The following is a 24,645-nucleotide window of genomic DNA, read 5'->3' on the forward strand; positions in this document are numbered from 1 at the left end:
CTACAGTCTCTGAGACCCAGGGCAGCCTGTATCCTATTCTTTTAAGCACTTCCAGTCCCTGGAACAGTGGAAACAGGTTTTCAGCCTGGTAGGCTGCAGTCCATGGGGTGGCTAAGAGTTGGACATGACTGAGCGACTTCCCTTTCGCTTTTCACTTTCATGCATTGGAAAAGGAAATGGCAACCCACTCCAGTGTTCTTGCCTGGAGAGTCCCAGGGACGGGGAAACCTGGTGGGCTGCTGTCTCTGGGGTCGCACAGAGTCGGACTTAGCAGCAGATAGGTGCTGCAGGAGTGAACGAAGAAAGCCGTCTTTAGCAAGTTTCCTCCGGGTTGTCACCGCATGGACATTATTTCATTGTTTCCTTATTTAAGTCACATTCACCTGCTTTTTCATTAGGTATGTTTTTGAAAAAACAGAGGTGGATAGACTGTAACATAGTAATAGCATAAACTTTGCCTTTAATTGCTGGGTTGAAATCTCAGTTACCCCTTACAACTCATTCTGTGTGAATCTTGACTTGCTCATCACAAAAATGGGCATGGACCATTTTGTTTATCTACTTCCTCTGGGATTAGTTTTAGAATTCATCAAGAGAGGACTTCCCTGGTGGTATAGTAGATAAGAATCCGCCTGCCAGTGCAGGGAATACGGGTTCGATCCCTGGTTTGGGAAGATTCCACGTGCCACGGGGCAACTGAGCTCGAGTGCCACAGTTACAGAGCCCCAGCTTTAGAGCCTCAGAGCCGCAACTACTGAGCCCGTGAGCCTAAGTCTGTGTCTGCAACAATAGAAGCCACCGCAATGAGAAGCCTGAGCACTGCAACTAGAGAGTAGCCCCTGCTCAACGCAACTAGAAAAAGCCCGTGCATAGCAATGAAGACGGAATGTAACCAAAACTTAAATAAATAATTTAAAAAAGAGAGACAGAGAATGTGCCTGCCAGAACATGACCAAGTGCTTCACATAAGTGAGTGTGTTAGCTGTCACCAGGATTGCCCTCCTCCCCTGATCCCTCTGGTCCTTCCCTATCTGTGTGTAGACTGATGGTTAACCAGGTGCCACTTACTGAGGACCTGAAGCATCCTTCAGTTTCCCACCCAGAGGTATTAAAAACCAGTGCAAGATCCTACATATATTGTTGGCACCACTTCTAACATCCTCTGGGTATTTTCTGTCCCCGCAGTAAATTGCTCTATTGTCTTATACTAATAGGGACACATACGGCTTTAATGAGGAGAAGGAAATGGCAACCCACTCCAGTGTCCTTGCCTGGGAAATCCCATGGACAGAGGAGCCTGGTGGGCTGCAGTCCATGGGGTAACAAAGAGTCGGACACGACTGAGCAGCTAAACCACCACCAACACCACTATGGCTTTAATGACTTTAACTCAAGTCATTGGAGATTAAAAAATAAAGCAATTCTTTGTTGTCCCAGGTAGTTATAGTCATTTAATTTTTAAACAACAACTTTATTGAGAGCTAATTAAATACCATACAATTCACCTATTTAAAGTTTACCATTTAGAAGTTCTTCATACATTAGTACATTCACAGAATTGGGCAACCATCACTGTGATCAATTTAGAACATTTTCATCAGTCCTCCCAAAGAAATCCCATACTCTTTATCTGTCACTCCGCATTTCCCTCTCTCGAACCCCTTGAAACCACTAATCTACTTTCTATGGATTTGCCTATTCTGGATATTTCATGTAAATGGAATCATTCCACATGTGGTCTTTTGTGACTGGCTTCCTTCACTGAGCATCATGTTTTCAGGGTTCATCCCTTTTGTAACTGGTGTCAGGGTTTCCTCCTCTGTTATTGTTGAATAATCCTCCTCTGTATTAGACATGCTACATTTCATGGGTGTGTAGTGTTGGCTTGTTTCTCCCTTGCTGGTTATCATAAATAATGATGCTATGGACATTTGTATACACATTTCTGGTTGGACCTATGTTTTCATTTTACCTAGGAATGAAGTTTCTGGGTTATATGGTAACTCTTTGCTTAATCTTTTGAGGGGTTACAAGACTATTTTCCACAACGGCAGCTGAGCCATTTTCCATTCCCACCAGTAATGTACAGGGTTTTAATTTCTCCGCTTCTGTGTCAACTATTGTTATTGTCTGTCTTTTTAATTTGAGCCATCCTGGTGGGAGTGAAGTTGTATCTCACTGTGATTTGGATTTACATTTCCCTGATGTTCAACAGCTGGTTAATCTTTGAATGCATGTTCATATCTGATTTCTCCCACAACTTGGGAAGGATGGTGTTTTTGTCTCTGCACCAATTTCAGAAGTGTGTGTGTGTGTGTGTGCAGGTAACATAGAGTTACGAGGCTCAGGCTTGAGAAGCCCAGACCTGTGACCAAGTCTAAGCTGTACACTGCCGGATATAGTACAGGACACCAAATTAAATTTGAATTTAATATAAACAATGAGTAATTTTTAAGGATAAGTATGTCCCAAACATTGCATGAAACAGACTTACCTAAAAAGTACTCCTTGCTTATCTGAAATTCAAATTTAACTGGGCGGTCTGCATTTTTTTCTAAACTTTTAATCAACTAATCTATGACTGTGCTGGGTCTTCATTACTCTTGGGCTTTTCTCCAGTTGCAGTGAGTAGGGGCTACTCTCTAGTTGCAGTTGAAGGGCTTCTCGTTGCAGTGGCTTCCGTTGTTGCAGAGCACAGGCTCTAGGCGCTCGGGCTTCAGTAGTTGCAGTTCCCGGGCTCTAGAGCACAGGCTTAATCGTTGTGGCGCATGGGGGCTTAGCTGCTCCAAGGCATGTGGGATCTTCCTGTACCAGGGATGGAACCCATGTCTCGTGCATTAGATGGCAGACTCTTTGCCACTGAGCCACCAGGGAAGCCCTGTCCTTCATTTTTATTTGCTAAATCTGGCAACCTTGAATGTTACTGGTGGGTCCTTGGCTGATTGGCTTTGCCTCTCAAAGTTTTCTCATCTGTGGGGTGCAGATGGAGCCTGTTGGAAGGGTTCAAGGTACCTGTCTAGACAGACCTTTGTGTGTAGATGCTGTTGATGTGACTGAAGCTGGGAGCCTCAGACAAGGCTTGGGTGGCATGAGTGTGTGGTGTTGGAACTGATATCCTAGTCCTCTAGAAGGTGTCTCCCAACCTCTGACTGAGTGAGTGTGTGTGTTTTGGCAAGGAGAGGCTGTCTGAGGGATTCGCATCTGATGAATGTTAACTCCAGTATAAGGAACACAGGAGGAGGGAAAGATCTAAATAAGTATATGGAGGAAAGGAAATCAGAGGAGCCTTCCTGGAGGAGGTGGCCTCTGAACTAGATCTTGAAGGATGATGAGTTGGATTTCAAAGTAGGGAGGTAAGGTGTAAAGAACTTTGACAGCCAAAGGGACTCGAGCTACTGTATTTAGAACAGTGGCCACTTGGTGCACATGTCTATTTCCATTCATACTAACTAAAGTGAAATCAAATACTCAGCTCCTCAGTCTTATATAAGCCGCATTTCAAGTGCTTGACAACCACGAATTGGCCGGTGGCTTCCATATGACCAGCACGTATGTAGAATATCTCTATTGTTGCAGAAGTACCTTTGGACTTTGTCAGAGTAAGGCAGGGGTCACCAGACTACCACCTCAAGGGAAAACACCAGCCCACAGCCTGCTTTGATAATAAAGGTTTATTGGAACACAGCCATAGCCACTCGTGGTCTCTGGGCTGCTTTTGAGCTGTAACGACAGAGTGGAATAGTCTAAACAGAGACTGACCGCAAAGCAGAATGTATTTACTATCTGAGCCTTTATAGAAAATATTTGCCTACCCTGGTCTATGGGGATGAAAGCACAGAGCCTAGAGGTGACACTGTGATGCGTTTGGGAGACATAAACAACAAGAAAATGGCTGACATTAATTGAGCACCTACTGTGTGCCAGCCACTGCTTGGGTGTCTGCATTATTTCATTCCCTTCTCTTCATAGGTCATGTTATGGGAGGGGGGAGGTTTGGAAGGCCCTCTTGTAATTGGAGAGTCGTGGACAGGCCTGTTTTACATGGTGCCGGGGATGGAGGGGCAGAACCTTGAGAGCTGTGAGAGGGAAAGTGCAGGGTGCTGGGGAGCCATAGAGGGTGTCTGAGCAAGGGAGAGACCAACTGCAGGAGAATAGGTGTTCAGGGTGTTTGTACTGGGGAGATCAGACTCTCTGGGAAGCCCTTGACACACCTGGGTAAAAGGTGATTAGACTGTGGCTGCCTGCCAGGAGGGCGGGTTGGGAAGGAGAGTCAGGAAAATGAGAGAATTGACAAAACACAGCCAGGTCTCCTTGCCTCATTTCTGATGTGGGCACCTTTATCCCCATAAATCCATTTCCTGAAGATGTTTCACATTGACTCACTGGGGATGGCTCCCCTTTCCCCTTCTGCACCTGCTGCATTACTCAACCCCCTGTAATCCCAGTGTCTCCTTTGCATCATATTTGATGTGATGGTTTTAAGGTTTCTAAACAGGTACCGCCAAAGGAATTATTACTCTTCAGGTTTTTTGCCTTTTGAGAGTAATTACTTAGGCATGGACACTTGACGGAGAAAACCACTGATGGGGGCTGGCTATAGAAGTCGTGGGGTTCAGTGCAGAATGAAATCTTGGGACCGCCTCACCCAAAAATGATTAAGGATTTCAAGACGGATGAGAGAACATTAAGCCCAGGGCAAGGCCCTTCTGAGCAGGCGTGGGACCCAGGTCACATGGCCACATGGCTGCCCTGCCACTCATTCTTATAAACCATCCATGGGATGTTTGCTCACTTGTCTTGCTCTCTGCTTGTTTGCACTTCCAGTGTGCCCCGGTATGGATATCCGGAATAATCTCACCCGGCTGCATGAGCTGGCCAACTGCTCAGTCATCGAAGGACATTTGCAGATTTTGTTGATGTTCAAAACGAGACCTGAGGACTTCCGAGACCTCAGTTTCCCCAAACTCATCATGATCACTGATTACTTGCTGCTCTTCCGGGTCTATGGGCTGGAGAGCCTGAAGGACTTGTTCCCCAACCTCACGGTTATCCGAGGCTCACGCCTCTTCTTTAATTATGCGCTGGTCATCTTTGAGATGGTTCACCTGAAGGAGCTTGGCCTCTACAACCTGATGAACATCACCCGGGGGTCTGTCCGCATTGAGAAGAACAATGAACTCTGCTACCTGGCCACCATTGACTGGTCTCGCATCCTGGATTCCGTGGAGGATAATTATATCGTGCTGAACAAAGACGACAATGAGGAGTGTGGGGACATTTGTCCAGGCACCGCCAAGGGCAAGACCAACTGCCCTGCCACTGTCATCAACGGGCAATTTGTGGAGCGGTGCTGGACACACAGCCACTGCCAGAAAGGTATGTCAGAGTTCTCTGGATTCTATACCATTTCTTGTGACTTGATTCATTAAAAAGATGCTGGAAGTGTTCACTAGCTCAGGTGGTGACAAACCTTGTTTTGCAAAGGCTCAGACAATAAATAAACTTTAAACTTTGCAGCCTATACAGTCTCTATTGCAACTACTTAACCCTGCTATTGGACCGAGGAAGCAGCCACCTGGCAACAATGGGCAATACATATACGGGCATGGCTGTGTTTCAATAAAACTTTATTTACAAAACCAAGCGGAGGGCCGGATTTTGCCAACACCTGAGCTAGCTGGTTGAATGTTCCTCTTGTTTGAGAGAGCAGATGAGTATGGATTTTGCTGTCGAAAAAAGGAAATCTATTTCTTGTCTGATTTAAGATTGCTCATGGTAGGCATTTGGAAAAAGGAACGTGTAAAGGATAAAAACAAAGCGGCCATCCTTATTCCACGATTACTGGGGGTATTTCCCGCTAGTGGCTCTGTTGTGTCTGGATTTACTTAACTTTTCCTGTCATTGGGTATTTAAATTATTTCTAGTTTTCACAAAGAGGGTTGAACATTTTGGTATGGAAGCTTTATTGAGCATTTTTTTTGTTTTCCCCTTCAGATTTTGGTTTTCCAGAAGTTAAATTTCTGGGTCAAAGTTTCTTGATATTGATTGCCAAATAGCTTTCCGGAAATGTTGTACCAACGGGCACTCCTCCTAGCACTGGCTGAGAGGGAACACCTTGGCTAGCTTGGAGTGTTGTTTGAAAAATCTTTCATAATTTACTGGAGGGAGGAGCTGGTGTGTTGTCATTGTTTCTATTTGCATTTCTTTGATTGCTATCAGGGTTGAACCTTTTAAAACATGTTTATTTATCATTTAGGTTTTTTCTTCCTGTTCATATCCTTTGTCCATTTATCTTTCAGTGCCTTAGTGGTTTTTGAAATATTAATCTGCGTGTGGTTTTCATAGCAAAGACTGTTAACTTTTTGCCAATTACATTTTCAGATGTTTTTGTTCCGTGATGAAAATACTCTGGTTGTCCGTTGCCAGAGAAGCTTAAAATGTTTATGGAGTTCAGACCTGAATTTTTGCATGCATCTCATATTATTTTATGCTTAGAAAGTCCCTTTCTATCCATAAAATGAAAGTTTTTTTTCCTCCAAGTTTTCTATCTTAACTTTAATTATTATCATTAAAAAAATTTCAAGGGTATCCATTTTCCCCCAAATAATTAGGTGAGGGCTCAAGGCCATTTATTGCAGAAATTTACCCCTTCATCATTGATTTGGGGGTCTCTTTCTGAGTTTCTATAAATATGTCTGCCTTTCCATGTGCTGAAGTTATTACCGTTCTAATCCATGTAGTTTTATAATGTTTTGATATCCAAGAAGGCTAGTTCCCAACACAAACTTGTTAGTTGTTTATTGTTTTATTGACTCTTTCACATGCTGTGAAATTCCCTGGGAAGAATTAGCAAATATGAGATGGAGACAGAGAAAGTGAATGGGTGGCTTAACGATTGTATCACAAAAGATAAGGGAAGGGAAAAAAGAGGGTTTTCTCATCTGAGCCCAAAGCTATGGAGAAGCCACACAGCTATGGAGAAGTCAGTCCTGAGTAGAATCCATAGACTCAGCAGGGAGGGCTCCTTCAAGTTCCAGGAAGGAATCATCATGCATGGAGATGTTGAATGGGAGAAAACAGGAGGTGAGAGAGCGGATACCTCTTTTTTGAGAGTTTGGCCAGTGAGGGGAGGGAGAATCTGGTGGTTTGTGGATGGACAAGGGAACAATGGTTGTTATGTTGTGGAAGAATCTTGAGAACGTCGGTAGGTCAGGGACACAGAGAAGCCAAGCTATGATCAAGAAGAAAGATCAAAACTGGGGCAAAGTCTTGGCAAAAGTAGAGGACCACCCATGGGTTTGGAATTTCATAGAACGGGGAGATTTCTGAGGTGGCGAGATTTCTGAGGTGGCGGTGGGGGTGAATAATCTGGGTGGGAGTGAATATGCTGATGAATTCGGAGGTAAGGGGGTTACCTTCTTTGATGGTGAGGGGAGGAGAGGCTGTGTAGGCCCTACCATGTTACAAGGACACACAGCTGCAGTGGGAATCCTGTTATCCTTATTTTAGAGACCAGAGAGGTTTTTAACCTGCCTAAGGCCACACAGCTAATAAAAGATGGCTGGAGTTTGCACCACATCTGAGATACAAAAATAGCATCTCTGTGTGTGTTTTGGGGGGGCAGGGGTGCCTGCTCTGTTTAGAGGTGGGGAGCTTACTAGTAGCTGGGGCATTGGGAGAAAACAGTGAACACTTTTATCCCAATGCTCCGTTCTCCAAAATCAGTTTCTTATTTTTGCTCCATACTCACACGTCTTGAGATATAATTTAAGACATTCCTCTGTGGATTTATTTCTGTACCTATTTTAGTCAAAATATCCAGGATGGTATTATCTGCAAAAATGTCCGTGATGTTTTGAGTAGGTTTTGTTTTTAATCTTGTGCTTTGGAGAACAAGGCTTGTTTTCCTACACTGGGGGTTTCATCACCAGAGAAGGCGTGGCTTTGCATATAAGGTTGCAGCTGAGAAGTTGAGACCTGTGCCAGATACTGGTTCCTGGCATATAGAATCAGTGTTTGCTCCTGGTTCATAATCCTGTGGTGGGGCCCTCTGTTAGTCACTAAGTTGTGTCTGACTCTTTGCAGCCTCATGGGCTGCAGTATGCCACCCTCCCCTGTCCTCCACTATCTCCCAGAGTTTGCTCAAATCCAGTCAGTGATGCCATCCAGCCGTCTCATCCTCTGTCACCCCTTTTTCTTGCCCTCAATCTTTCCCAGCATCAGGGTCTTTTCCAATGAGTTGGCTCTTCACATAAGGTAGCCAAAGTATTGGAGCTTCAGCTTCAGCGTCAGTACTTCCAATGAATATTCAGGGTTGATTTCCATGAGGATTGACTGGTTTGATCTCCTTGCTGTCCAAGGGACTCTGAAGAGTCTTCTCCAGCACCACAGTCTGAAAGCATCAGTTCTTTTGGCGCCAGGACATTGTCCTCTCCTGGTCACAGATGATAAGAAATGATTGTTTATTTGAAGCTACACTCTTGTCTATCCAGTACAACTCAGCTCTGGCTTTTTGCCCCTTCAATTTCTTTGATTGTGGTAAAATATATATAACATAACGTTTACCATCTTAACTGTTTAAAATGCACAGCTCAGTGACACTAAGTACAGTCAATTGTTGTGCAACCATCCCTACCATCCATCTCCAGAACTTTTGCATCTTGCCAAACTGGAACTCTGTCCTCATTAAACACTCACTCCCCCTCCCCTCCCCCAGCGCCCTGCCCCTACCATCTACTCTCTGTCTCTGTGGATTTGACTTCTCTAGGGATCTCATATAAGTGGAATCATACAGTATTTGTCTCTTTTTTCACTTTTATTTTTATGTCTGGCTTACTTCATTGAATATAATGTTCTTGAGATCATCCATGTTGTAGCAGGTGTCAGAATTTCCTTATTTTTTAGGGCTGAATAATATGCCATTGTATGAATGGACCACATTTTGTTTATCCATTCATCAATGGACATTTGGGTCATTTCCTCCTTTTGGCTACTGTGAACAATGCTGCTATGAACATGGGCATACTTCTCTGTCTTTTAAAATGCTTATGTTACTTAGTTGCTGTGGCTTTAGAAGGCTTACCCAACACTGTGTGGGATTTTCCAAGGTAAAACAGACTGACATGAATCTGTAGAAGATACTCCTCCCACCCTGTCTTAGGCAACAGATACAAACCTGTGAAAAGTACCATCAAGTCCTCAATTTCCCTGGAGTCCTCTCCAGCACCTCGTTGAGCCTCTTTCTAGCATGATTGCCAGGTTCTGGAAATCTCCAAGATCTGTCAGCAGACCAGAAATCTAGAGAAAAGGACGGATTGCATCCTTTTCAGAGAGTCCTCCATAAAGATCATTACTCCAGATCAGATGTGTAATTCAAAAACAAAGAGTTTAAGGTTTAGTTTTCTACTAAGGATCTGGAGTGTAGATATCTGTGTTGTAATAATGACCCACCCATGTGCATGGACAATCAATTAAGCAGAGTGAATCATTATTTGTTCTTCTTTTTAACATTAATTCACACCCATAATTATTAGAAAACAGGATATGAAGAGTGTTAGGATAATTGCATCTGTGAAAGCTAGAAAGAACCAGAAACTTTCAGGGATAGGAAAAAAATATACTTTTGGATAGCAAATTAACCTATCTCAAGACATAACAAGGGGGAAATTTTCTGATGGAGTTTTGAAATATCATAGGTACCACACTGATAAAAAGAAAATCCCTGGAAAATCAGATTTGCAATTTATGAAGAATGGATAGCTAATTTCATAATGATTTTATGTATATATTCAAGTAGAACTAGAAAAAAACCCAAGAATTTGTAAAATACATTTTTAACTCAAAAGACAGACCAGACCAGACAGACAGACCACTGGGATGAAGGTGTTGGGTTGTCCTCTGGACCCAGTTTAAACATTCTCTACAATGGCCCCTTTCCTACCTGGTCCCCAAACAATGATGATTTGGGCAAAGAGAGAAAAGAAGGTTCTCAATGGTTAAAGTAAATTAAAAGGATAATCACTCTGGCGTGTGTCTTGAGCTGCTTCCTCTCCATCACTCTGTCTACATATTTGGGGTGGAGATGCAAACGGAGGTCAAATACAAGGAACTCTGAATGAGCAGAGTGGATAGGGGTCTATGTAAGCTGGGTCACAAGCTGTGTTTATTGAGAACCTACTGTGTGCCAGGTCGTGCGGTCCTTGGGGACACAGAAGTGACCAGCTCCTGTCTCCTTAGAGAGGCTCTTCTGGTAGCAAATGCAGACATTGAACATGTGACTGAATGCACTTGTGGGATGAGTGGCAAGAGGGAGGGTCTGTGGGTGAAAGCATGGGGTGAAGCTCTAGTCTTCCAGGTCAGAAAATCGCTCCCTGCCCCAGACATGGATGGGTCATTAAGACCCCGAAAGTCAGACTTCCCTGGTTATCTAGTGGTCAAGAATCTGCCTGCCAATGCAGGAGACCACGGGTTCGATTCCTGGTCCGGGAAGATCCCACCTGGCGAGGAGCAACTAAGCCTGTGCGCTGCGACGACTGAGTCCTCGCTCTAGAGCCTGTGCTCTGCAACAAAAGAAGCCGCTGCAGCGAGAAGCCCGTGAGGCACAGCTAGAGAATAGCCCCCGCCCGCCGCAACTAGAGAAAGCCTGGACATGCGATGAAGACCCAGTGCAGCCAAAAATAAATAAATAAATAAAATTATTTTTAAAAAGGAAATGGTTACCACCTAGAAGATGAATAAAAAGGGTTTTAAAAAAAAGACCTCAAAGATTGGCCGTGCTGGACCCATTTGCAAACAGTTACAGAAATTGTTCAGAGTCCTGTCCTGCTGTTCACGGTACATGAGCTGGACTAAACCTGTGCTTCCCCATCTGAAGAGTTTGAATAATTGTGGCACCTGCTTGTCAGGGTTGCAGTTTGGGGGGTTAAATGAAATGATACCTAGGGGTACACTTATCCCAGCACCTGGCATTTGGTGAATATTCTGGAAGCTTCTCCTAGATGCCATGAGTTCACCAGCCTCTCTGGGCAGACCAGCCCCTGGGTGAGTGTCTGCCAAAGCTTGGCTCCATTTCTGATTTTGGTCTTGAGGCAGACAGATGAAAACCTACCATGAGAACTGGGTGCTTGGACCTATAGCCCCAGAGGGAAAATACCTTTCTTTACTTGGTGCCTCAGCTTTGGGCTTTTGGAGACTAGACACCACAGGACTTGCTTGACCAGCTGCTCTAGCCAAACCCACTGGTATTTCTTTTTCCCCTGGGAGGCCACACCAGCTACTTGCTGCCAGTCAGAGGAGAGGATGAGTCTGGGGCATGCCGGGTACCAGGAAACTGGCTGGCAACACAGAGACATCGGTAAGAAAGCAGGAAGGAGCAGGAGGCAGAGGGAGATGAGTCTCTGAGTTTGCATTTCCATCTGTGTTTCAGAGGGCTTCCCAGGTGGCGCTAGTGATAAAGAACCCACGTGCTGATGCAGGAGATGCAAGAGATGCAGGTTCCATCCCTGGGTTGGGAAGATCCCTTGGAGGAGGGCATGGCAACCCACTCCAGTATTCTTGCCTGGAGAATCCCATGGACAGAGGAGCCTGGCGGGCTACAGTCCATGGGGTCGCACAGAGTCGTACGCTACTGAAGTGACATAGTATGCATGCTGTGTTTCAGATTCTCTGAAGGTTAAGGTGCTCTGTTGATATTAAACACTGCCTTTTTAAATGCACACACAGTCACTCTTGAAGGGTTTGCTTTGAGGCAGAGGTCTGAACTTCAGGTTGAAACTTTCCCCCACTTTTTCCGTTTTCAGACTTTGCCTGTACTATTGTAATAATCAGAGGTTTCTTAGTGAATTATTTTGTGCCAGATACTAAGTTGCTTTGCTTATGATACAGCAGCAAGCTCTTCCAACGATTTCTCCTTACAGATGAGGTCCTGGGAGCCCCAGGAGGTAAAACTACTTGTCCAGGGTCACATCACTCATAAGTAGTAGAGATGGGCTTTGATCCCCAAAGCCAGGTATTCTGGCTCCGAATCTGAGCTTCTAACCACTGGGCTTCTCTGTGCTCATTGTGGAAAGTTGGGGGAACTGCAGAGAACAGAGAAATCTGGGGTGGGAGACGCCCTAGAATTGGCCCTGCCAACATTCTGGCTGCCTTTTCCTATTGCCCTTCCCATCTCATCTCATCGTCTTAATTTTTTCAAATTAATTTTTAATGGAGCATAGTCAATTCACAATGTTGTATTGGTTTCTGCTGTATAACAGAGTGCATCAGTTATACACATATTCATTCTTTTGTAGGTTCTAGTCCCCTTTAGGTCATTACAGAGTATTGATTAGAATTCCTTGTGCTATACAATAGATTCTTTTTAGTTATCTATTTTTTATATAATAATGTGTACATGTTAATCCCAGTCTCCCAATTTATCCCTCTCTTGCTTTCCCCTTTGGTAATCATCAGTTTGTTTTCTCTATCCATGACTCTTTCTGTTTTGTAAATAGATTCATTTGTACCATTTTTTTAGATGTCACATATAAGCAATATCATATAATATTTGTCTGACATTTCACTCAGTATGATAATCTCTAGGTCCATCCATGTTGCTGTAAATGGTATTATTACATTCTTTTTTATGGCTGAGTAATATTCCATTGTAGATAAGTTACCACATTATCCATTTCTTGTTGATTAACATGTAGATTGCTTCCATGTCTTGGCTATTGTAAGCAGTGCTGCTATAAACATTTGCGGACATGTATGTTTTCGATTTATGATTTTCTCTGAGTATATGCCCAGGAGTGGAATTCCTAGATCATATGGTAGCTCTATTTTTAGTATTTAAAGAAATCTTCATACTATTCTCCGTTGTGTGGGCTCATGCTCAGTTGCTTTAGTCATGTCTGACTCTTTGTGACCCTATGAACTGTAGCATGCCAGGCTCCTCTGTCTATGGCATTCTCCAAGCAAGAATACTGGAATGGGAAGCTATACCCTTCTCCAGGGGATCTTCCCGACACAGGGATTGAATCCGGGTCTCTAGCATTGCAGATTCTTTACCATCTGAGCCACACAGGGACTGTAGTGGCTGCCAGTTGACATTCCCACCAACAGTATAGGAAGGTTCCCTTTCCTCCATGCCCTCCTTGGCATTAATTGGTTTATAGAGTTTTTGATGATGGCCATTCTGACTGATGTGAGGTAGTACCTCATTGTAGTTTTGATTTGCATTTTGAGGATCTTTTCACGTGCCTCCTGGCCATTTGTATGTCTCTTTTCATCCCATCTTAAGTTAGCTGTCTCCTGCATCAGACTGAGTTCTCCTGAATACAAGGACCGTGGCATTTATATTTGTGTCCTCAGGACCAGTCATGTAGATAAACAATGACATCTTTGACCATTTATTACTAGCCAATGCTTATTGAGCATTTACAATGCACTAAGCTCTGTGCTAAGAATGTGACAAGCTCTGACTCATGGAATCCTTATGGTAGCCTATGAGAAGATGTTATTCCCATTTTGCAGAAGGGGACATTCAAGCTTGGATAGTAATTAAGAAACTTATTCTAGGAGACTTTGTTGGGAAATGGTTTGATCTCAGACTGGTATAAAACCATTGACTAGTCAGCAAACTACAATCCATGAGCCAAATTCAGTTCTCCAGCATTTTTGTGTGGCCCATGAGCTAAGAATGTTTTTTTTCTACTTTAAAAAGATTGAGGGTACAGACATAGAAAACAGACTTGTGGTTGCCAAGGCCGGGTGAGGGAGTGATCGATTGGGAGTTCGGGATTAGCAGATGCAAACTCATAAACAGGATGGATAAACAACAGGGTCCTATTGCACAGCAGAGGGAACCATATTCAATATCCTGTGATAAACCAGAAAGGAAAAGAATATAAAAAAGAATGTATATGTAAACAGGTTGCTGTACAGCAGAAAGTAACACAGCATTGTAAATCAACTATACTTCAATAAAATAAATTTTAAAAATACAGAGATTGAGGGGAAAATCTAAAGAGTAGTATTTTGTGAGAGGTGAAAGTTATCTGCAATTAACATTTCAGTGTCCCTAAATCAAGTTTCATTGGAATACAGTCATGCTTGGTCATTTATTCATTTATGTCTTGCCTGTGGCTGCTGTATGGACCAAAATTGTATGGCTCTTTAAAGAAAAAAAAAAGTAACATCATCTGTTCTTGGCTGTGCCCCTTATAAAAATGAGGAGGACCTTTCCAGATAGATGCTTGTTTTCAGTGGAAGTTGGGACATCTTAGCATTAGGCCAAAGCAGTCCCTCTGTTCCTTGCTGGCACTGACATGAGAGGGCTGGAAAGAATGGAATATCATCCTTGCCCCTCAGGAGCTCTCAATGTGGCTGGGGAGTTAAAAGGCAGGAGCCAATTAACCATTCAAGGTAGGCCAGTGAGCAGGAGATGTCACAAGGCAAGAGAGACTCTCCCCTTCCCCCACTAAGTGAGTCATCAGACCAGTGATTCTAGACATGTTTGGTGCTGGGGCACCTGAAATCGTGATGTTCTCTAGATAACACTTCAGAATGTTGATAAATTAAATTCCTTTGTGGTTATGCCATTGCAGTCCATGCAGAAAACAGAAAAGTCTAATATGTACAGGATCTTGATAATAATAATTAGAAAAAAGGCAACAGATCATGTAATACAGAGGCCCATTGGAGTGTTTCATTTGTATTTATTCTTTTTTGTTTTAAAATCTAGGAGAGAATTAAAAGCACTATACTGAAAAAGTTTTGTGGTCTTCGTAATTTCTTTATCACTGAGATAATCAGAATTTTTTAAGTAAACTCTTAATTTTGGAAATGATTGGGTTTTTGTATAACAGGGGAGAACAAGCGTCCTAGGGAATATGGACTTCCTTGGTGATCCAGTGGTTAAGAATCCACCTGCCAATGCAGGGGACATGGGTTTGATTCCTGGTCCAGGAAGATTCCATGTGCAACTAAGCCCAAATGCCACAACTACAAAAGCCCCCATACCCTAGAGGCCACGCTCTGCAACAAGAAAAGCCATTTCAGTGAGAGACCTGTGCACCGCAATGAAGAGTAGCCCCCACTCACCACAACTAGAGAAAGCCCATGTGCAGCAACAAAGACCCAGTGAAGCCAAAGATAAAATGCATAAGTAAATAACATTGCATATATATATATATATATATATATATATAAAGAGTTCTAGAGAGTTTGTTTTTGAGCCTCCCCTTCCTTCCCTAGTATTGATGATGACTTGCCATGGCATCCATGGAAGGAGAGAGATTATTCCAGGTTGGAGTGGTTGGAAAGGTGTAATTTGGTTTGTGTGGCAAATGATGCTTGGAGGGTAAGAGGGAAGGGTGTTTCAGATGGATGGAAAGGCAATGACAAAAGCACAGAGGTCTTCAGGGCGAGGGTAAGGAGGCTGCTTATACTGTGAAGAGAGGCTTGTGCAATCGTGTGCTCTGAGTGCTAGAAGTTTTCCTGCAGGTATGGTGGAGAGATCACAGAGGTTACACTTGGGGCTACAATCAGGATGGGTTGTTTTTCACTGATATTGAGTAGACAGCTGTGCTGAGCTAGGCTTGCTGCTGGGACCCCACAGTCCTTGCTGAGTCTGGGAGAAAGTCAAAGAAATAACAATAAGGAGATAAGATAAGTAGGCAGAAAGTGTTTCTGTAGGCTTGAAGCCCTGAAGAAAGGTCAACCAGTTGACCGCATAGTCACCTGGCATCTTGGGGACAGTACAGTCTGAAAACTTATTAATGAAGATATAGGCCTACAGTTCTCACAAGTTCTTGCCTTCCTGGAGCGGGGCTTAGGGGTACTCATTCAACTATCTTTTCTCTTAGAGAAATAAATTGATCCAGTCCTTTAGAAAAAGGTAGGGTAGAGTTAAATACATAATTATGGAAAGGTGGCTGACTGTCTGGTAACGTGGTAACTGGTCTGACGAGTTTTTCTTTTTCTCCCACCTCCTTGATGAAATTTGTTGACCAGTTATTTCCCATCCTGTCCCCATACCTGTTTTCAGAATTAAAATCTCTTCTTTGTAGCTGAACACCTGAAATGCCCCACGGCTGTCCTGGGGACCTCAGCTCTGGTCAGGCTGGGAGCCCAGGTACTCCCTGTGGTCAGTACTTCTCTCTCTACACACCTGTGCCTCATAGAATGTTCCCTTTCCTGGTAAAAAAGAACTGATGTGGGTGGTGGGGTTTCAAAATTGTGTCCTTTATCTCCTCTTCCTTCTTCCTCTCTCTCCTCTGCCTCTCCTCCCCATTCTCCCCCTCAACCTCAGCTCTCCCATCTCTTCATCTACCCCCAACCCAGTCCCCCACCTCCCCTTCTCCCTCTTCCTCTCTTTGTCTTGGGCTTAGAGTCTTTGCTTGGAGTAGGAAATGGTAACCCACTCCAGTATTCTTGCCTGGAAAATCCCATGGATAGAGGAGTCTGGCAGGCTACAGTCCACAGGGTCACCAAGGGTTGGACACGACTGAGGGACTGAGCATAGAGTCTTTTGCTAGCTCAAACTAAATGCCTGCCCACACTAGAGATCAAAGTCAAGAGTAGGAAACAAATGGGGCTTCCCAGCTGCCTCAGTGGTAAAGAATCTGCCTACCAATGTAGGAGGAGATTCGATGCAGGTTCGATCCCTGGGCCAGGAAGATCCCTTGGAGAAGGAAAGGGCAACCCACTCCAGTATTCTTGCCTGGGAAATCTCATGGACAGAGGAGCCTGGCATGATGCAGTTCATGGGGCCGCAAAGAGTCAGATACAACTCAGCGACAAACAACAGCAAGGAAACAAATAAAAAAACACTCGCTTTCCTTGGGCTCCTGTTGTCCATCATGGGTGGGACCATATGAGTAGCAGTAGATTGGGCTACTTTCCTTGGATTCCAGGTTTGGGAAATGGACTGAGATCTCCCAGCCCAAACTCAAGCCACAGGGCATAGAAGCACAGGGTAAAGTGTGTTCATCAACTGGGCACTGTGGGGCACCTGGTAGATAAAGCCCATATTTGTTAAATGCCTGGAAGGTTTGGGGTAGAGGATCATTTGGCCTTTTTATTATAGAAGTTTTTTTGAAATGTATTTATTTATTTATTTGGCTGTGCTGGGTCTTGGTTGCAGCATTCGGGATCTTCTGTTTTGATTGTGGCATGTGCAATATTTAGTGGCAGCATGTGAGATCTTTCAGTTGTGGTCTGCAGGTGGCTCAGTGGTAAAGAATCCTTTCGCCAATGCAAGAGACTCAAGAGATGTAGGTTTGATTCCTGAGTTGGGAAGATCCCCTGGAGCAGGAAATGGCAACTTGTTCCAGTATTCTTGCCTGGAAAATCCCATGGACAGAGGAGCTTGGTGGGCTACAGTCCATGGGGTCTCAAAGAGTCAGACATCTCTGAGTGACAGAGCATGCACACAAGCAACCTTACATCCCCCCAACTCTGGCTGAGCAATAGTACTTTGCCAGCAACCTTGCCTCTGGAAGTCCTTCCATGGTCCCCACTCTAGACACAGTCCCGCTTCTCCCTCCAGCCCCCAAATGGTCACTATCCTGTCTTTTCTACTAGTTACTTCTTTCTGTTTGATCACTTGAATGTGAATCTATAGACAATATAGTTTAGTCTCAACCATTAAAAAAAAAATGGATCTGTCTCTTTGGGTCTATAGCAGTGATTCTCAACTGTGGGTGATTTTGACCTCTAGAGGACATTTTTCAATGTCTAGAGACATTTTTGGGTGTTGCAGATTGTAGGGGGTGATACTCCTGACATCGAGCAGGTGGAGGTCATGGATGCCATTCAGTACCCTACAATGCAGTTATTATTGTTGTTTGGTTGCTCAGTCATGTCTGACTCTGTGAGACCCCATGGACTGCAGTATGCCAGGCTTTTCCATCCTTCACTGTCTTCTGGAATTTGCTCAAACTCATGTCCATTGAGTCAGTGATGCTATCTAACTATCCCATACTCTGCCACCCTCTTCTTGACTGAACTCCATCTCCAGACCCCTCCCCTGTCTGGAGGCTAGGCTGAAAATCCCACCCCTCTAATTATGCACTTGGTCTTCCAGGGACCAGCCCCATCTTGAATTGTCTTTGTTGTTGTTGTTGTTCGGTTGCTAAGTTATGTCTGACTCTTTGCAACCCCACGGACTGAAGCATGCAAGGCTTGTCCTTTGGTATCTCCTGGAGTTTGCTCAAACCCATGTCCATTGAGTCAGTAATGCCATCTAAACATCTCATCCTTTGCTGCCCTCTTCTCCTCCTGCTCTCAATCTTTTCCAGCAACAGGATCTTTTCCACTGAGTCGGTTCTTTGCATCAGGTGGCCAAAGGATTGGAGCTTCAGCTTCAGCAGCAGTCCTTCAAGTGAACATTCAGGGTTGATTTCCTTTAGGATTGACTGATTTGATCTCCTTGCAGTCCAAGGGACTCTCAAGAGTCTTTAGCACCACAATTTGAAAGCATCAATTCTTCAGCACTCAGCCTTCTTTATGTTCCAACTCTCACATCCATGCATGACTCCTGGAAAAACCATAGCTCTGACTACACAGACCTTTGTCAGCAAAGTGAGGTCTCTGCTTTTTAATATGCTGTCTAGGATTGTCATAGTTTTTCTTCCAAGGAGCAAGGGTCTTTTAATTTCATAGCTGCAGTCCCATCTGCAGTGATTGCCACCCTACAATGCAGACAGAGCCCTTACCTCCTAGAATGATCTGGCGTGTAAAAATCCTCATCTGTAGCATTCGCCTCCATCCCTTTCTTTTTCTTCCACTCTCCCTGTTGGAGAACTGGGCTGCTCCACCTGGGGGCATGTCCCCCCATCTGAGTGTTGCTGACTGCTCTCTCATGGCACAGTTCAGCTTGGCTTTCCGTCCTCTGGACCCAGAGGGTCAGACTCAGATTCTAGTCCCTCAGTGGACTTTATTTAACATCTGCCCCACCCCCCAGCTCCACCCTAGGACTATTTGCAACGGACCGTTTTGAGAGGCAATCATTCTGGCCGCTCCTCCTCTGGAGCACGGATATGGGTGGTGGTGGGCTCTTTGAGAATTATTTTTTTTCTTTTTCAAAAACCTAAAAATTTTGTTATGCAGTCAAAGAGTACTCAGTGGCCTCCCATTTTTAGTTTATGATAAACAAGGCACAGGCTGAACTTTGTAACAAAACTCTATGTTCTTTAACCAAGGCAAGTTTTGCTAAGAAAATTATTTTTATAAGCGAGGGAGGTATGAAGGTTATTTGCAAAGGAATTTTACAAGGGCAAGAGAAAAAGAAAGCAAGAAGTTGATCTTAGGATTTGTGGTTGTACAGAAGACAACTTAGTCAGAAGACCTTGAGACACGTGTCAGAAGTAAAACAGTAGATGAATCCAAGAAAGGAAAGATGTCCCATGTGGGGAAAAGTTTGATGAAGAAAAAGTTGGAGAATTGTCTTAAAGGGGCCCATGTGGTTCAGATGAGGGCATAATACTTCACAGATTTTCACAGTTTTGAAAGGATGTCTTTGAAACCCACAAGCTTGGTGCACTGCCTGACTTTATTTGAGGAGTCTTGGCCATTCGGAGTGTAATATTTATTGGGGATTGCAGATAACAGCAATGGGCATTTGGTAGGATGAAAAATAGGACTGATGGGATAGAAAGTGAAGGACACCTTGGCATATTGACCCTGAGATCTTGGGAGGAGGAATGAAGGAAGCTAACATAGACCCAGGGCATAAGAGTTAAAAATTCAGAATAAAAGAAGTCAGAAGATGACATTGATTCTTTTCCCCACTTGATGTAGAGTGCAGCTATTGCCTACACAGAGGTTTTTTTTTCCCCTCTAAGTTTTCCCCAACTCTGAAAGCTCTAGAAAGGGATCTAGCCAATAGGAGTGGACAATGGGAATCCATTGTTCAGAATCTGTTCTTGCTAGCTGAATAAGCATAGCATGGCATCAGTTTATAAACACATAGGGTACTGGGTTCCTGGAAAAAGAGAACCAAGGGTGGCTTACTGGACATAAGAGAACCTATTTTTGCCTAACCCATTTTGTGATCTAAGCCTGGCTGCAATGCTTGCCCTTGAATCAGATCAGATCAGTTGCTCAGTCGTGTCCGACTCTTTGCGACCCCATGAATCGCAGCACGCCAGGCCTCCCTGTCCAACACCAACTCCCGGAGTTCACTGAGACTCATGTCCATCGAGTCAGTGATGCCATCCAGCCATCTCATCCTCTGTCGTCCCCTTCTCCTCCTGCCCCCAATCCCTCCCAGCATCAGAGTCTTCTCCAATGAATCAACTCTTCGCATGAGGTGGCCAAAGTACTGGAGTTTCAGCTTTAGCATCATTCCTTCCAAAGAAATCCCAGGGCTGATCTCCTTCAGAATGGACTGGTTGGATCTCCTTGCAGTCCAAGGGACTCTCAGGAGTCTTCTCCAACACCACAGTTCAAAAGCATCAATTCTTTGGCGCTCAGCCTTCTTCACAGTCCAACTCTCACATCCATACATGACCACAGGAAAAACCATAGCCTTGACTAGACAGACCTTTGTTGGCAAAGTAATGTCTCTGCTTTTGAATATGCTATCTAGGTTGGTCATAACTTCCCTTCCAAGGAGTAAGCGTCTTTTAATTTTATGGCTGCAGTCACCATCTGCAGTGATTTTGGAGCCCGAAAAATAAAGTCTGACACTGTTTCCACCGTTTCCCCATCTATTTCCCATGAAGTGATGGGACCAGATGCCATGATCTTCGTTTTCTGAATGTTGAGCTTTAAGCCAACTTTTTCACTCTCCACTTTCACTTTCATCAAGAGGCTTTTGAGTTCCTCTTCACTTTCTGCCATAAGGGTGCGCTTGAATAGGTCTCAGTAATTAAAGTTTTTTGTTTTTTTTTTTCTGGCCATGCATCTTGTAGGATCTCAGTTCCTCAACAAAAGATTGAACTTAGGCCACAGCAGTGAAAGCCTGGAATCCTAACCACTAGGCAACCAGGGAACTCCCAGTAATTAGTGCTGTTACAGGAGGGAATGCAGAAACAAGGGAGGCAGTCAAGAATCTATAGTGCAGCCTTGGGGCAGGGTCCTGGTTCTTCAGAATACGCATACCTATTATTACCTGGAGAATCCCATGGACAGAGGAGCCTGCTGGGCTGCAGTACATGGGTCACAAAGAATTGAACATGACTGAAGTGACTTAGCATGCACACATGCATTATATTGTATACATATAATATACCTTTGAGTTCTGCAGGAACTAAAGCCCCCATCCAGGTGGAGGATGTTGGCTCCTGCTTACCACCTCCCCACTTCAATCAACTAAAGATCTGTCTACCTTTGTCCCAATATTGTGCTGAATTCTCCTCTCTTCAAGCCCCCTCACGAATATGCATGTTGTTGTTTTTAGTTTCTAAGTCATGTCCAACTGTTTGCTACCCCATGGACTATAGCCCACCAGGCTTCTCTGTGCATGGAATTTCCCAGGCAAGAATACTGGAGTGGGTTGCCTTTTCCTTCTCCAGGGGATCTTCTCAACCCAGGGATCAAACCCGTGTCTCCTGCACTGGCAGGGGGATTCTTTACCACTGGGCCACCAGGGAAGCCCTTAATTTAAAACTTCCCCAATTTTGCTGTTTAGGGAGACATTGCTTTGGGAGGGATCCCTGGTGTTCTCCTTACTTGGAGCAAATAATAAATCCTTTCTTATGATCTTTGGCTTTGTTGTGTCCATTGGCTCAACATCCACCAAGAGGTGAACTCAGTTTTTGGGTAACAGGTCATCTGTTTGTTTAATTTCAGAGGATATTAACATATTTATAGAGTACTTTACTAGGTTTGGTTGTAACCTAATGCCCTCATGCTCTTTTCCCCTTAAGGTCTTATCATCTTTCAATTGCCACTTCTCCTGGTTGCGTGGGTGGGATTCAGGGAGCATAAGGATGTTGAGGGTCTCCCCTTTGATAGTGGTGTGGAACCAACTTGATGGTATTCTAGAGCTGTGCTGTCTAGAGTGTGGCTGAGTTAAAACGAATTACAATGAAATAAAAATGAAGCATTTCTCCCTTGATTGCACTCACTATGTTTGGAAAACACAAATGTAGGACTTTTCCATCACTGTCATAAGTTCTGTTGGGTAGCACTGTTCTGGAGCGTTTCACTTCATGATTAAAGTTAGCCTGCCAGGCTCCTCTATCCATGGGATTCTCCAGGCAAGAATACTGGAGTGGGTTGCCATTCCCTTCTCCAGGGGCTCTTCCTGACCCAGGGATGGAACCCGAGTCTCCTGCATTGCAGGCAGATTCTTTACCATCTGAGCCACCAGGGAAGCCCAAAGTTAGCTCTGAAGTCAGGCAAACCAGGTCTTGAATTTTGAGTCTCTTATGTGACCTTGGACTAGCTCTTCTCAGCCTCTGTTTCCTCGTGTAGAATGAGGAAATGCTAAGGAACCCAGACTTAAAGTTTTTTTCTTTAACTTTTAACTGATATCTCTTCTTTTGACCAAAAAAAAAAAAAAAAAAATCCTATTCCTTTTCTTTATTTTGAGCTTGATTTTTTTCCCCTTTAAAGATAAGACAACAATGAATAATTCCCCGTCTCCCCCTCCACCCCAAGCTTTGTAAGCCCTGGAATAGAGGAAGGAGTAGCTTGGGAAAGTTGAGCATAACAAAGAGGCCATTATAGGGACATCTAATCGAGAAGAGGAACAAGGAAGGGGTAGGTGTGTTGACCAGGGCTGAGAGTGTCATCATGTCTATGGGTGACCGAGAGCGAGGAATGTGTCAGCTCCTTCTTGACTTCTCCTCTTTCTCTGGGGAACAGAATGCTTTCAAGGTAACAGGGTAGAGAGGAAGTGGACTCAGGATGAGTAAGGCAGTAAGGGAGGGAACCTCAGCCTGAGTTTGTCTTCCTGGTTCAGCATTGAGCGTCAGAGTCAACACATAATTGCTGGTGATCGGAATCCACTCAGACTAACTTAAACCACAAGGGGGCGGTTTATTGGGATGCTGCTGCTGCTGCTCCTGCTGCTGCTAAGTCGCTTCAGCCATGTCAGACTCTGTGCGACCCCATAGATGGCAGCCCACCAGGCTTCCCTGTCCCTGGGATTCTCCATGCAAGAACACTGGAGTGGGTTGCCATTCCTTTCTCCAATGCATGAAAGTGAAGTCTCTCATTCGTGTCCGACTCTTAGCGACCCCATGGACTGTAGCCTACCAGGCTCCTCTGTCCATGGGATTCTCCAGGCAAGAGTACTGGAGTGAGGTGCTGTTTCCTTCTCCATTATTGGGATGACATGGGATCTTCTCTTGGAACTTGTATCAGCTAGCTTTTGCTGCATAACAGACCTTCTCTGAAACATCCTGACTTTGCACAACTGTCATTTTTTAAAAACTTTTTATTTTGTATTGGAGTACAGTTGATTAACAAACAATGTGATAGTTTCAGGTGAACAGTGAAGAGATCCAGCCATGCATATGCGGGTATCCATTTCCCCCCAAACTTCCTCCCATCCAGGCTGCCACATAGCATTCAGCAGAGTTCCACAGCACAACTGCAATTTACTTTGCTCATGAACCTGTGAGTTAAGTTTTCTAAGTGGGTTTTCTGGGTTGGACCATCCCAGTTGACCAAAGACACAGGCTTGGTTATCTCCAGTCTCTGGGATCAGCTGGTGGGATGACTGGTAGCTGGATGGTCTAGCTTGGCCTCACTCACATGGCTGGTATTTGGTATGGGCTGTCTGCTGGGGTGCTTTGTTTTTTCTTGCTGTGGTCACTCATCTTGCATGAGCTTGGCTTGGATTTTGGATCATGTGATGGTTTCAAGGTTCCCAGAGTAACGAGACATAGTTCCCCAGCGCTCAAGTGTTTTTCAAGTCTCTTTTTGCTTCACATGTGCTAAGTCCCCATTGGTCATAGCAAGTCATGTGGTTGAGAAAAGCTCGAAGGAAGAGGGTGGATATAGATGCTACGTGTTGATTGGAGGGGAAGCATTTGTGGCCATTTTTTTTTTTGCCTTCTACTACAAAATGCCTGGCTTCCCACGTGGTACCAGTGGTAAAGAATCCACCTGCAATGCAGGAGATGCAAGAGATGAGAGTTTGATTCCTGGGTTGGGAAGATCCCCTGGAGTGGGAGATGGCAACCCACTCCTGTATTCTTGCCTGGAAAATTCCATGGACAAAGGACTCTGGAGGGCTACAGTTGCAAAGAGTTGGACGTGACTGAACAGGCACACACTAAATTCAATCAAAAACCAGGATCCGCCTCAGAGATATCAGTTCTATTGTATTCATTTGCATCTCTTCAGTACCATGCTGATTTAATTATTATAGATCTAGAGTATGTTTTATTGATGGTAGATTCAGTTTTTTCCTATTACACTTTTTTAAAATGTTTATTCTTGTCAAACTTAAGAATTTACAAATTTACCTCCTCCCATACACATGAAATCCCTTGAAGTTTTGATGAAAAATTATATTAATCTGTAAATCTGTATATTAACTTGAGTAATCAATACCTTAATGTTTTTCCTTTCCATGCAGGTATGTGATCAGTTTCTCCATTTTTACAAATCTTTTCATGTTATGCTTTTAAAAATATTTATCCCATATATTTCTTGCTGTGATGATTTTTAATTCCTATAACACAGAGTTTTTGTTGGTGGTAG

General features: G+C 44.0%; 1 protein-coding gene across 4 annotated transcripts in view; it reads left to right on the plus strand.

Moving 5' to 3' along the window:
• INSR (insulin receptor) overlaps positions 1-24,645 on the plus strand; it is a 146,125-nt gene that overhangs the window by 14,369 nt on the left and 107,111 nt on the right. For all 4 annotated transcript variants that reach the window (XM_027547623.1, XM_027547625.1, XM_027547622.1 and 1 more), the window contains exon 2: positions 4,825-5,376. In XM_027547623.1, coding sequence (XP_027403424.1) covers positions 4,825-5,376 — 552 coding nt within the window. The remainder of the gene's footprint in view (positions 1-4,824; positions 5,377-24,645) is intronic.

Source organism: Bos indicus x Bos taurus, chromosome 7 (assembly GCF_003369695.1).
Source record: "Bos indicus x Bos taurus breed Angus x Brahman F1 hybrid chromosome 7, Bos_hybrid_MaternalHap_v2.0, whole genome shotgun sequence".
Taxonomy (NCBI): Eukaryota; Metazoa; Chordata; class Mammalia; order Artiodactyla; family Bovidae; genus Bos; species Bos indicus x Bos taurus.